Below are 13,027 nucleotides of genomic sequence, written 5' to 3' on the forward strand. Positions count from 1 at the left end.
GCTTACTTTGTTTAGATAAAATGGGGAAACCACTGAGCACTTGAAAATTTCCTAGATACATTTTGTAAAATGGTATCTTTATATATTATTTTTTTCAAAGTTTATTATACATCACAATTTCTATGTAAAATTCACCTTAGCTTTTATTGGTTTCTCATTAAAATTTATTTATCATTTTTCCTTGAAATTGTATTAAAATAAAGTTTTCTTATTATTTAAGGTGGGCCATTTTTGAAGGACTACATAACCATTCAAAGTGTTGCAGCTTCCTCCATTGTTACACTCTATTTTACAGACCTAGGTCAGCAGGTCAGTTGGACTACAGTAAGTATGATATTTATTTGAAATGCAATATAGGTCCTACATTCTGATGTAAACTATTTGCTAATGTGAAACATATATATATATATATATATATCAAATAATTTATAGAGAAACAAAACATTGTACTGACAGGTATTTAAGAATTGGAGCAATGGAATACGGAACAGTTGAAAATAGGAAGACAAGTTTATTTTCATACGTCACTCTATCCAGTGACTTATGGCCCTATTTCTGCTCCCCCTGTACCTTGTCAGTTTGAATGATATTTCTTCAGCTTTCTTTCTTGGAGTCTGGTGATAATGAAGATCTTTTTCATATTGAAAATAAGGGAGATAAAACATTTATTAAAAATGTTCTAAGTCGGGGAGTGGGCATTTTGGAAACTAAGAGTAAAGTAGTAAGACTTTGGTCTGGGAAGAGGGTGTCAAGTGTTGAATTCTTCATGAGTGATTGGAATATATTCAGCATCAAGGAGAAATACTATGTGATATTTAGTGACAGAGGCAATGAAAATTTTAAACTAATAAACTTTGACATTGCTATACAAAGAATAGTGCTATCATTCTATATTTCAGTTTAAAAATTTATGTTGTAAAGATTTTTGAGGAACCATCATAATAATTTATATTAATAATGTTTTTTTCTTTTTACCAGCATCAGTGATCAACATTATCATTTTTACTACTTTGGATTTTCCTTTTATAGTTCCCTTTATAGTTAAGCAATCAATTTTTCAAATGATTACAAATGAAGGATACCTTATGCGTTATTATTTAATTCTCAAAGAAAGAATTTCAAGATCATTAAAATATTGCCTCATTCTCTACTTTTCTAACAATATCTCTCTCACAATCTCTTTTTAAATATTTATTTTGTTGATTTTTAGAGAGAGAGGAAGGGAAAGAGAAACAGACAAGAACATCAATCTCTTCCTGTATGGGCCCTGACCTGGGATAGAACTGGCAACCTCTGTGCTTGGGATGATGCACTATCCAATTGAGCTATCTAGCCAAGGCACAATTTTTCTTTTAACAAAAAAAATCTTTCTGTTTTTTTGGTTAAATAATTGCTTTATATTCCAAAGTGTGTTGCCACTTTTGCATACTGATTTTCTGCACTAAACACTGAGTTTATAATATTCTGAATCCTTGTGAAATGTATTATAATGTTTACAAAACAACCTATCAGTGCAGATATTGGGTAAGCAAAGGTACTTAAATGTGATATCTACAGACCTTTGCTAAAAGAGATTTTATATAAGCAGATTTTGATCTTCATAGGTTAAAATATTCGGTCTTTGCCTGCATTAATGAGAAAAGGGGAATCTTGTCTAGGGAAGTTGTGTCAGAGTAAGCAGCATTCACTGTGAGTCAGTTAGAAATTCCAGCTGCATCAGTTGGATAAGCACTGAGAAGAGAATGTGCTAAGGTGGAATTCTATGACAATTGTACTGGAAAATTATAGCTTATTTGAGAGGAAAGTCATTTATGTAACAAAGAGAACTCTGGAGATAGGCAGAATATTATTTAAATTAGCCCTCTGGTTCACACACATTTTTGTTCCAAATGAGTCAGTCCTATTAAATGCTAAAAGTATACACACTACAGCACAATCACACCAAATGTATATCAACTAAATTGTACAATAAAAGCAATATTTTACCACATATAATATTCTGTATACTTATAAATATAAGCATATACTACTAGAATAAGAGCACTATCATAGCGGAATGTTTTTAGACAATCTCTTTAATTTACCAAGGTAAAAATTAATATTTAATAATATATCGTATCATGTAAGTGTATGTTATCACATAATTATTGAAAAAATTGAATTTATTAAAATGATTAGAGAATGGGTTTATATAATAATATAATAATCCTCACTATATAAATCCTAATAACTAAACTAAAGATCTTAGCTTTCATCATTATATTGTACATTCATTCTTGTGTGTACATAGAGCTCTGTGCAATATACTTGTTGCATTGATTGATATGCCTACAAAAAAAAATTGGAACAGAATTGTTCCACTCCCACAAAGGAACTCCAACATGTTACCCCTGTGTATTTACACATAATCTTCCCTGCCTTGAGACAACCACAAATCTCCATCTCTATATTTTTGTTATGTAGAGAATATTTCATAAAGAGAATCAGACAGTGTTTTGAGATTGATGTTTATTTCTCTATAAGCATGGTGCCTTTGGGATCCATCCCAGTTGTTTCAAGCAAAAATTCTCAGGTTTTTTGTTTGTTTTTTAATTGAATAGTATTCAGATGTATAGATGTAGCAGAGTTTGTTTAACTATTCACACATTGATAGACATTTGGGTGGTTTTTGGTGTTTGAGATTACAAATAAAGCTATTATCTCTAAGTGTGTGATATTTGTGTGAACATAAGTTTTTATTTACCTGAGACACTTGATTTTTAAGAGTACCTTTTTTTTTATCTAGATACAAATTCTCCATATGACACATGGTTTTTATAAATATTTTCTCTGTTTTTAACTTGTCTTTTCAACATCTTAACAAAATTTGTTGATATTTGCTATGGTGCAAAATATTTTACCTTTAATGCAGTCTAATTTATTAATAACTTATTAATTTTTTTTCTTAAGGATCTTGCCTTCCTTCTCACATATACAAATGTTGTCTAATGCTGGATCTGGAAGATTTGCTTCTATATTTTCCTCCAATAGTTTAATAAATTTATGTTTTACGTTTTAACCATAGTTTATTTTTATTGTAAAGAAGTAATTTTTACTGTCAAAGTTAACATTTTCTTTCAATTTGCCTCATGTGTTTTATAATCTGTATTCTCTTTTTTTTCTTTTTCCATTTTTAATTAATTATCCTATTTTATTTTCTATTAGCCTCGTATATATTTTGGTATATATCTTCTGGTTTAGTAATTCTAGTGGTTACCCAAGACATTACATGGTGCACCTTAAAGTATTAAATACTAACATATTTATCTTAAGTTTACTAATGTGAATATATTTCATAGATAGCTGGATAAATTTTAACATATTTGAGCTTCTGGATCATCTATTGTGTGGGATATTTTAATTTATATATCTTTTAAAGAAATATTAAATGAACAACATTTATTTAGATTTATCATTTAATGCCAATTTAGTTATTTTTAATGGTGAGCTTACATTTATTAAAATTATTCTTCTTCCTGAATAATAATATATTTACTGTAGTTCTGCCATTAATTACTCTTTTTTTGTCCATGATAAGATGTATTTATTTAAATTTTGTGCTTTGAGAATGTTTTTGCAGAAAAAAAAACAATCCTATATTAGCAGTAATTTTTGTATTTAATTCACAAAATTTTATCATTTTGATTTTTGCCTCCCATTGTTTCTGTTGAGAAGTCTACATGGCTTTGAATTGAATGTTTTTGACTTATTTTACAATTTTCTGTTGCTTATCATCAGCAGTTTGGCTATGGTGCACACAGTTTCTATTTATCCTATTTTGGGTTCACAGTGTAATCCTGAGTCTTTACATATGTATTTAATCTGATAAAAGTATTTAGGATACTCTCTTTACCTTTTTTTTTTTTTTTTTGTATTTTTGTATTTTTCTGAAGCTGGAAACGGAGAGAGACAGTCAGACAGACTCCCGCATGTGCCCGACCGGGATCCACCCGGCACGCCCACCAGGGGCGACGCTCTGCCCCTCCGGGGCGTCGCTCTGCCGCGACCAGAGCCACTCTAGCGCCTGGGGCAGAGGCCAAGGAGCCATCCCCAGCGCCCGGACCATCTTTGCTCCAATGGAGCCTCCGCTGTGGGAGGGGAAGAAAGAGACAGGGAGGAAGGAGGGGGGGGTGGAGAAGCAAATGGGCGCTTCTCCTATGTGCCCTGGCCGGGAATCGAACCCGGATCCCCCGCACGCCAGGCCGACGCTCTACCGCTGAGCCAACCGGCCAGGGCCACTCTCTTTACCTTTTAATTCTCTTTGTATTCTCCTTCTGGGACACATGTTAAGTTTTCATATATTTTTGTTTGTTACAGAGTTTCCAAATATTTGCAAAAAATCTCAAACTTGTTTTTTTATTCCTTTGAACAAATAAAAGGTAGTTTTATAAAGTATGTATCCAATAATCCTGTAGGATAAATCTTTAGTTCACCTGTTTTGAATGTCTGCTGTTTCTCTTGGTTTTGGTCACAATATCTACACTCCTTGAATATCTCCATATGTCAGCCTTAATGCAGGAAGATTTGTGAAAGACTTTAAGATAAGATGTGGCTTAGAATATTATCTTTTTTATAATTTATCATTCTACAGATAGACTAATGGCCCTATTGGGTCACATCATCTTAATTCAATCAATGCTTAAAACGATTCAGGCTGAGTTTCAGTACCTGTGGAGATGCATCTATCTGAGCTTCATCTTCACTCTTAGGGTGTAACTCTTCTATTTCTGCCCCAAATGCTGTAGATTACATAAGGCCAACTCTGCCTTTGAAAGATAGCAGGAAACAACTTTTATTCCTTGCATTCTCGGGCAACCTCACAAGAATTGATGCTTTTATCAGGCTCATATTAGGCTTCATATTTCAGGTCAATCAGTACTCTAAAGCTCTGTTTAAAAAATCTTAACTTTCTAATTTTTCAATGACTTAGTAGCCCTTTGAGGCCTAAAAAACATTTTGTTCAAATTTTCTCTCTGATCTCATTAAGATGGTTTCCTTGAATAAAATTATTGATTACATGTTATTCATATAATTGTTAGAGTAAACAAACAAAATAAAACAAAAGATAAAACTTTCTTCTATCACAGTTGCTTCCATAATACTCTTTGAGAACAAAGTGATATTACTATTGGGAAATGCTCTCATAATTTTAATTAGTAGCGCTCCTATCTTTAGAAGATTAAAGTTGGCACTACTTTAGTTTTGTTGCTAATTTTCAACAACTGTGACATGTGCAATTCATTTTGTTCTCCACTATCCATTTCTATTTGAGAAAATCAGTAAAGTCAGCAGCACCCTAATATTAATTTTTTTTCATGAGAGGATGAAATGCATAAAGTACAGTCTAAATACAAGGGTTCTTTTCAATAACAATTCAGTTGCATGTTTTATTTTATTTTTCAGAACAGCTTATCGTCTACTTCCTCTTTTGATTAGACAGATAGCAATTTGAATATGCCACAGATTACCAAAAAAAAAAAAAAAATCCCAATTACCTAGTTTTCCTAGTGGAGGTAGTGAATTTTATATTTAAAGGAGGACATTAGTTTAATTCAGAGAAGTTTCTCTAAAGGGAAGCATGAAAATAATTTAATATTGTAAATAAACTGTAATTTACAAGTAGTATAGATCATCCAAGTAAAAAGCAAGTTTATTTGCTTATTTTGATAAAAGAAACTCTACTAAATTTGGAAGTTATAATACAGCTTCTTGTCCTTATAAATTTGTCTAAATTGCTGGGGCTTAGACCTGTCATATTTGCTTATTATTTTAGTTTTGGTGTTTCTCTTTTCAGAAAACAGCAATTTCTTTTTCAGAAGGCTGTCAATATTTGTCTATCTAGCTCTTGATTGTTTTTATTCTGAAACTATTTTCTGATTGTTTTACATTTATTAAAACATCTCTTCTGATTTCTTCTATATGTACCCAGAAAGACTTTTTTTTTGAAAGATGCATTGTCCAAAAATTGCTTCTTATCATTTTTAAGTACTTTCAGATTAGGATTTATTCTTCATTTGTAACTATTGTTTTAATCCACATGTTTCAGCATAAACATTTTTGATTGAAAGCTGAACCTCCTTAGAACATGCTATTATAAGCTAAAAGTCTCTTTCAATTTAATTTTAGGAGATGAAGGAGATAAGACTATAATTTAATTTCCTCCTATCAAAAGAAACTTCACATTTGTGATAGTATTTTAAATAACTTCATAAAGAATGACATTTGGTACAGGTTAACTGTTCTTCACAACATTTTTCATATATACTATAGTAACAGAGAATTTACTCAAATTTTATTTGACTAACTCAGATGGCATTGGCAAAAATATTTTAACTTTTTATTGTAATAAACAGTCGCTTTCCTCATTCTCTGTTAGTAGATATTCAAAGGAGGTAAATATTTTTTGTATCTGAATAATTAGGCCTGTTGGATGCCATAAATTATTATTGTCTTTTTGTAACAATGTTGCTTTTACACTGCATTTATCAAATGTTACATTGTTTTTATCCTCATGTACAGGTCTTCCTTGGCTAGTGAGCTGATAAATATTGTTAAAAGAATGAATTATAACTGACAAAACCAATATATAAAAATAGCTATTTATATGTGTGTGCAAACACATACATATATGTAATTTCATATATATATGCATATACATATATGACTTACTTAAATCTTTATTATATGCTGCTTAAGTGTCTGTTTGTTGCTGATAGCTTATTAGTTGCTTGTGTAACTGTACTAGCCAATGGGGTGAAGTTGCCACAGCTGAACACAAATTGAGCGGGTCAGGGGGAAGGTGAACATTTGTTTGCATTGGCAATCATCTGCTTTTAAAACAATTTAAGGCTGAATGCAAATTGAGCGTGTCAGGGGGAAGGTGAACATTTGTTTACATTGGCAATCATCTGTTTTACATAAAAACTACATCTTAACGTAATTTCTTTTAAGAATGCCTCCTAGAAAATACAGCACTGAAGAGGAGAGAAAAGGAGCTAAAGCTGCACAAAAATGGCTTTCTCGACAAAAAGAAACCACTGAGCAGAGAAAGACAAGGCTTGCTTCAGTCGCAGAGCAAATGCGACTTTCTGGGCAAAATGAGACTGATGAGCATAGAGAAACAAGGCTTGCCTCAGAAGCAAGACAAAAAAGCCTGTCTCAACAAAATGAGTCCCTTGAACAAAGGCAGGAGAGAAATGCAAAAAAATGACAGAGTAATGCTGACGGAAATGCAAAAAGGATTAAAACAGTTTTCTTTGACATGTGAATTAACATTTTATTATTTAAATCACCTTTATTTATTGAGCTAGTGGTGGCTCTTAAGAAATGTACCTCCAGTGGTTTCCTTCATTACACTCTACTTTAAGCAATTAAGCAAGTAGAAGGGGGAAACCCCGTGGGGCACTAAGCAAAGGGGCGTCCTCGTCGCCTGCCATGGGTAATTCAGTTTGAATTAGCAGATACCTTTGCACAGATCATTTTAATTACAATTTATAATATCTAGAACAGCGGTCATTTCATATGACCGCCGGGCTTTCTAGTGTCATATATTCTAACAATATGCCTATACAACATTTCATCACATATAAAGTATATATTTTCTAATCAATGTTCACAGTTGCATAGTTGAGAAAAATGTACAAGTTTTCTTCCTGATAAATTAATGAAAATTGGCAAAACAATGTAGTAATGCTGTCAAATTTATCACTGTCATGTATATATCCTTAATCTTTCCTTGAATGCACAGAAATAAATAATACTGCTCACAAAAAAATTAGGGGATATTTTGAAATGAATATGAAGTGATAAAATATCTCCTAATTTTTGTGAGGAGTATGCTTTCATTTCTCTGTATGAAAATATAAGAGAATCATTTTACCAGATTTTAGTATCAAAATAAAACCAAATAATGGACAGTTACTTAATTAAAAAACTACAAGCAACCTGTCAGATGAATAATCTTTTTGCACTCACCACTCACATGGTCTTGTTTCCATTGATCTTTCCGAGTCTTCTGCTTGTCTCTCTGTAGATGGAAACTTTTCTCCACCTATCTGGTTGTCCCTTACCTCCTAAAATCAGAGGAAAACCCCTCTTATTACCCACACAGACTCTTTAGAATTAAAGTCTAGAACTTCCAAAGAGAGAACTGAATTATTTCTATTTGAATGAGAGTCACATCAATTGAGTTTAGCATTGCATTGCAATTAAAAGATTTTTTTTAAAAATATACCAAGAAACAACATAGGCACAGTAGTCCATACTATTCAATTACAGGGATTGTCCCCATAGAAGCAGGACTGTGTATGTGGCTGGGGAGACATGAAAAAATACATTTATAATAGTTTTATTATTAAAATAAAAACTTCCTGTATTACTTATGAAGATATTATTATATTTTAATAAAATTATACATATATATTTGTATATAAAATTATACTAATAATTTTATATGTATATAAATATTTTATTTTAAATCAACTATTTATAATTGTTCTCCTTATCCCTTGGCTAGTTCTTCCAAGGATGCATTCTCATTACATGTATCAGCAATGAGTCTAATTCTTTTTTAAAATGATGCATGCTTGTCCATTTCATCAGTTCATTCTGTAGTCTAAGTCTGTAGACATACCTGTGGTCCTATGTATACCTTAATAACATCTATACAACTTTGTTTAATCTAAATCATCTTTTTTCAGGTATAGTAAATAAAACTTGTTCATCAGTAAACCTTAAAAACATCTATAAAAATTATTATTTAATCTAAATTATCTTTTATTTTTAGGTATTTTTGGTCGAATACACGGGACCTCTGTTAATATATCTCCTCTTTTATTTGAGGATCCCATATATATATGACATAAAAGAGAGCTCTAGAAGATCACGCCACCCAGTGGTACAGTAAGTAATACATATAGTACATATAAATCAAGGAATTGAACTAGTATGCAGATATTATGTTAATAAAGGCTGTTATACAACCAATTAAAGTGCACTCAATTTTAGGGAAATGTATTTTAGGTAACTATGAATAATCTAAACACAACAACTTGCACATTTATAAACAAGGAACTATCAAGTGTACCTTAAAATAGAGGTAAGTTAAATTACTAATAATTAGCAAGATAAATCTGGAATACAGAAATATCAAAAAAGCTTAAAATTATAAAGTTGAGAGGCCTTGTATAGAGTGTAGTGCCTTCATATTCTTCCTCAATAGAAACCTGATACATTGCCTCCCATGCAAATCTGTAAAGTTGGGTCTGCCTTCTTTCACAGCCCCTATAGCTTCAATTTTAGTTAATAAAGAATAATATATTTTCAAATATTATGATTGGAAAAAAAGTTGAACCCAAGCCTATTTGAGGATGTTCAGATAGTTAAGTGAGTTACAGAGAAAGAATTGATATTTGAAGGGAAATTAATCACTATTAAATAAAATAGGAATATTTTGAAACAGAATAAACTTAATGAGTTACCAATAATGCACAAAGTAGCATGTAATTAAGTATAAATGTATAGTGGTGTATGCTGTTTTGGCCTCTATGCTCCCAAAGTACAGTATAAAATAAATAAGTGAATTAAGTAATAGGTATCATAGCTTGAACTAAAATTTTTAATTTAGGGCTCCACTACATTGTTGGGCATAACTTAATTTTTCTTTTTTCATACAAAATGAAAAAAAAATTACTCAGGTATTTATAAAAATACTTACAGAAAAGTTTCTATAAGCTGGGAGAGATGTCAACTTACTCAACAGACTTTTGAACCCTTAAGGCAACCTCCTATATCAAGAGCTTTGTTTTTGTCTTACTATCTAGAAAACTCTGCCCCCAGAAATCCACGCTGTTAATTCTCTCACATGATTCATAAATTGTCTGTTATTCATTGATATAAGCATCACATAGAAAATGTCTATCTCATAATATGTGCACAATTATATATTCATGAATTAATGAATAATAGTAAATTACCTGATGACTGAGCCAAGTAGGTTTGTGTTTGTTTATATTTTGTTTTCCTAATGTTATTGTTATTATTAATATTAAAAAGTAATTAATTTATGTTAAGATAATTTCCTCGTAGAACTCAATGTTTTATTTTACATAGAGTGATTGGCATGCTAATTTTTATACTTAACCTTTATTGGTTTGAGTATGCAATATTTGATCCATATCAATTTTCTTGAATAATAGCCAAAGGTTTTGAAATTTTACATTATTTATAGCAAAATAAGTACATATATTAATGGAAATATTTTAAGTATAAAAAGAAAATATACTTCTATAAATCACATTTGACATTTACTTTTATAATATCAGTCATAAAAATGACCAAAAGGGGTAGTAACTTAAAACAAGAGGAACAAAAACAAACCCACAAAGAGACAAAATACTGCAATATATTAGATTAGCAAAAAAAAAATATAAAATAAACAAGACACAAGTTGCGTTGACTTCATAAAAAATGAAATTCAAACTTTAAATTTATGGTACTTGCTAAAGGACAACCAGGAAATAAAAAAAGTTACTCTGAATATTATAAAATGTCAAATGAATTCTAAGTAGGTTTTGGATATTTTTAAAACTTATAAACTATCTGCTTCAATTTAGAGTCATTTTGATATAAGCACATTTATAATTATTATATTCATATATAATCTGGGGCAGGTGTGAGCATATAGCATTTGATGAGTATATTTCTAGTGTCTTCAGAAGTAAATTTATAGTCTTGTAATAGTATTGTCAGTACTAAATAATTTTTTAAATTTCTACAAAAAATATTAAAACAAACACTTCTATTTTGGTTATTAGAAACAGCATTTTCTTATATGGAATATCATAGTGAACTTAAGTAAATAAAAACTTATACATAAAGCAAGACAGATTTTCTAAAGGGAATTAATGTATTTATGTTTTATTTTCTTTCTAGCTTGGCCTGTTTCTGTCATTGTATACACTATATCCGGTATCTTTTGGAAACCTTATTTGTTCACAAAGTTTCTACAGGCCATACACCTTTGAAAAATTTGATAAAGGTGGGTATTGATGTGCTCTGTTATTTTAATTACTGAGATATTCTGTGCTTTGAATCATCTATATAATAATCCAATTATGTTTATTTCCATCAAGCTTAGTTTTTTCTATTCAATTTATCAGCATATCTGAAACATTCTGCTCTAAATGCCATTTCCTGGAGCTGCCTTCAATCAGTAACAGTACATAAAGAGCTTTTATTTTGGAAATACTTAGCATTGATTTCAGATTCTTTGAGGAGGAATCTCATATATCAATCTTCTTTTAAAAATACATTGGTGCCTGACCAGGCAGTGGCACAGTGGATAGAGTGTCGGACTGGGATGTAGAGGACCCAGGTTCGAGACCCTGAAGTAGCCAGCCTGAGTGTGGGCTCATCTGGTTTGAGCAAAAGCCCACCAGCTTGAACCCAAGGTCACTGGCTCCAGCAAGGGGTTACTTGGTCTGCTAAAGGCCCGCGGTCAAGGCACATATGAGAAAGCAATCAATGAACAACTAAGGTGTTGCAATGCACAATGAAAAACTAATGGTTGATGCTTCTCATCTCTCTTCGTTCCTGTCTGTCTGTCCCTGTCTATCCCTCTCTCTGACTCACTCTCTGTCTCTGTAAAATAAAATAAAATAAAATAAAATAAAATAAAATAAAATAAAATAAAATAAAATAAAATAAAATAAAATAAAATAAAAATACATTGGTGTGATTAAAATGATATTATACCCATATTTATGACATCTTCTCTCTTCAAATAAGTGGGAAGTGCAATAGTAATTAACACATAACTATCCAAAACTAGGAAATTTTTTGAAATATTGAAGTGTAAATGTACATTAGATAACATGTCACAATTCAAATGTATACTAAAATTTATTTTAATTAATTTTCCAATTTAAAATTTATTTTCAATATCAATTATGTCCTTACTAAAATCTTCCTTTTTTTCTTGCAAATATCTGTTTTCTAAAATTTGAACAAGGTAGAAATTCTGCTGTCATCATTGTAAGGATACACTAAACTCTAAAACTCTTAGCAAGCTCAGAAATCATTTAGACTAGCTTCCCTTTTGACAGAAGGCATTAAATTTAATTATACAGGGCAAGATCAGTGTTATAGCCTAGGACTTCTGAAACTAGCACATTGCCCTTTTTAATCAATCACAATGCATTTCTACTAATATTTTAAAAATTCATCATTTTATTAATTTATTGTTGGGAAATGATTATTAATATATTTTTCTAATAAATAATTTATTATTTTTATTATTCCATTCATATTTTGTTTCTGGATAGACAAATCCATTCTTGCAAAATATACTGTTACACTTACCCTGTATCATGAATACTTATTTATATTAATAAGGGTTGAAGAAAGGAATGCATTTCTCAGTGATATTAAATATATACTTTTTTTTTATTTTTTTTTATTTTTTATAATTTTATTTTTTTAATGGGGTGACATCAATAAATCAGGATACATATATTCAAAGATAACAAGTCCAGGTTATCTTGTCGTTCAATTATGTTGCATACCCACCACCCAAAGTCAGATTGTCCTCCGTCACCCTCTATCTTGTTCTCTCTGTGCCCCTCCCCCTCCCCCTTTCCCTCCCCCATTCCCCCCTCCCCCCCCGTAACCACCACACTCTTATCAATGTCTCTTAGTTTCACTATTATGTCCCACCTACGTATGGAATAATACAGTTCCTGTTTTTTTCTGATTTACTTATTTCGCTTCGTATCATGTTATCAAGATCCCACCATTTTGCTGTAAATGTTCCGATGTCATCATTTCTTATGGCTGAGTAGTATTCCATAGTGTATATGTGCCACATCTTCTTTATCCAGTCATCTATTGATGGGCTTTTTGGTTGTTTCCATGTCCTGGCCACTGTGAACAATGCTGCAATAAACATGGGGCTGCATGTGTCTTTACGTATCAATGTTTCTGAGGTATG

At 31.1% G+C, this 13,027-nt stretch overlaps 1 protein-coding gene across 11 annotated transcripts in view; it reads left to right on the forward strand.

Annotated features, from left to right (window-relative positions):
* Positions 1–13,027, forward strand: part of TECRL (trans-2,3-enoyl-CoA reductase like) — a 92,799-nt gene that overhangs the window by 49,557 nt on the left and 30,215 nt on the right. For 10 of the 11 annotated variants that reach the window (XM_066232849.1, XM_066232846.1, XM_066232852.1 and 7 more), the window contains exons 4-6: positions 221–324; positions 8,825–8,940; positions 10,972–11,077. In XM_066232849.1, the coding sequence (XP_066088946.1) occupies positions 221–324; positions 8,825–8,940; positions 10,972–11,077 (326 nt within the window). The remainder of the gene's footprint in view (positions 1–220; positions 325–8,824; positions 8,941–10,971; positions 11,078–13,027) is intronic. The other variant, XM_066232847.1, reaches the window with a different exon arrangement.

The sequence above is a fragment of the Saccopteryx bilineata genome, chromosome 5, assembly GCF_036850765.1.
Source record: "Saccopteryx bilineata isolate mSacBil1 chromosome 5, mSacBil1_pri_phased_curated, whole genome shotgun sequence".
Classification (NCBI taxonomy): Eukaryota; Metazoa; Chordata; class Mammalia; order Chiroptera; family Emballonuridae; genus Saccopteryx; species Saccopteryx bilineata.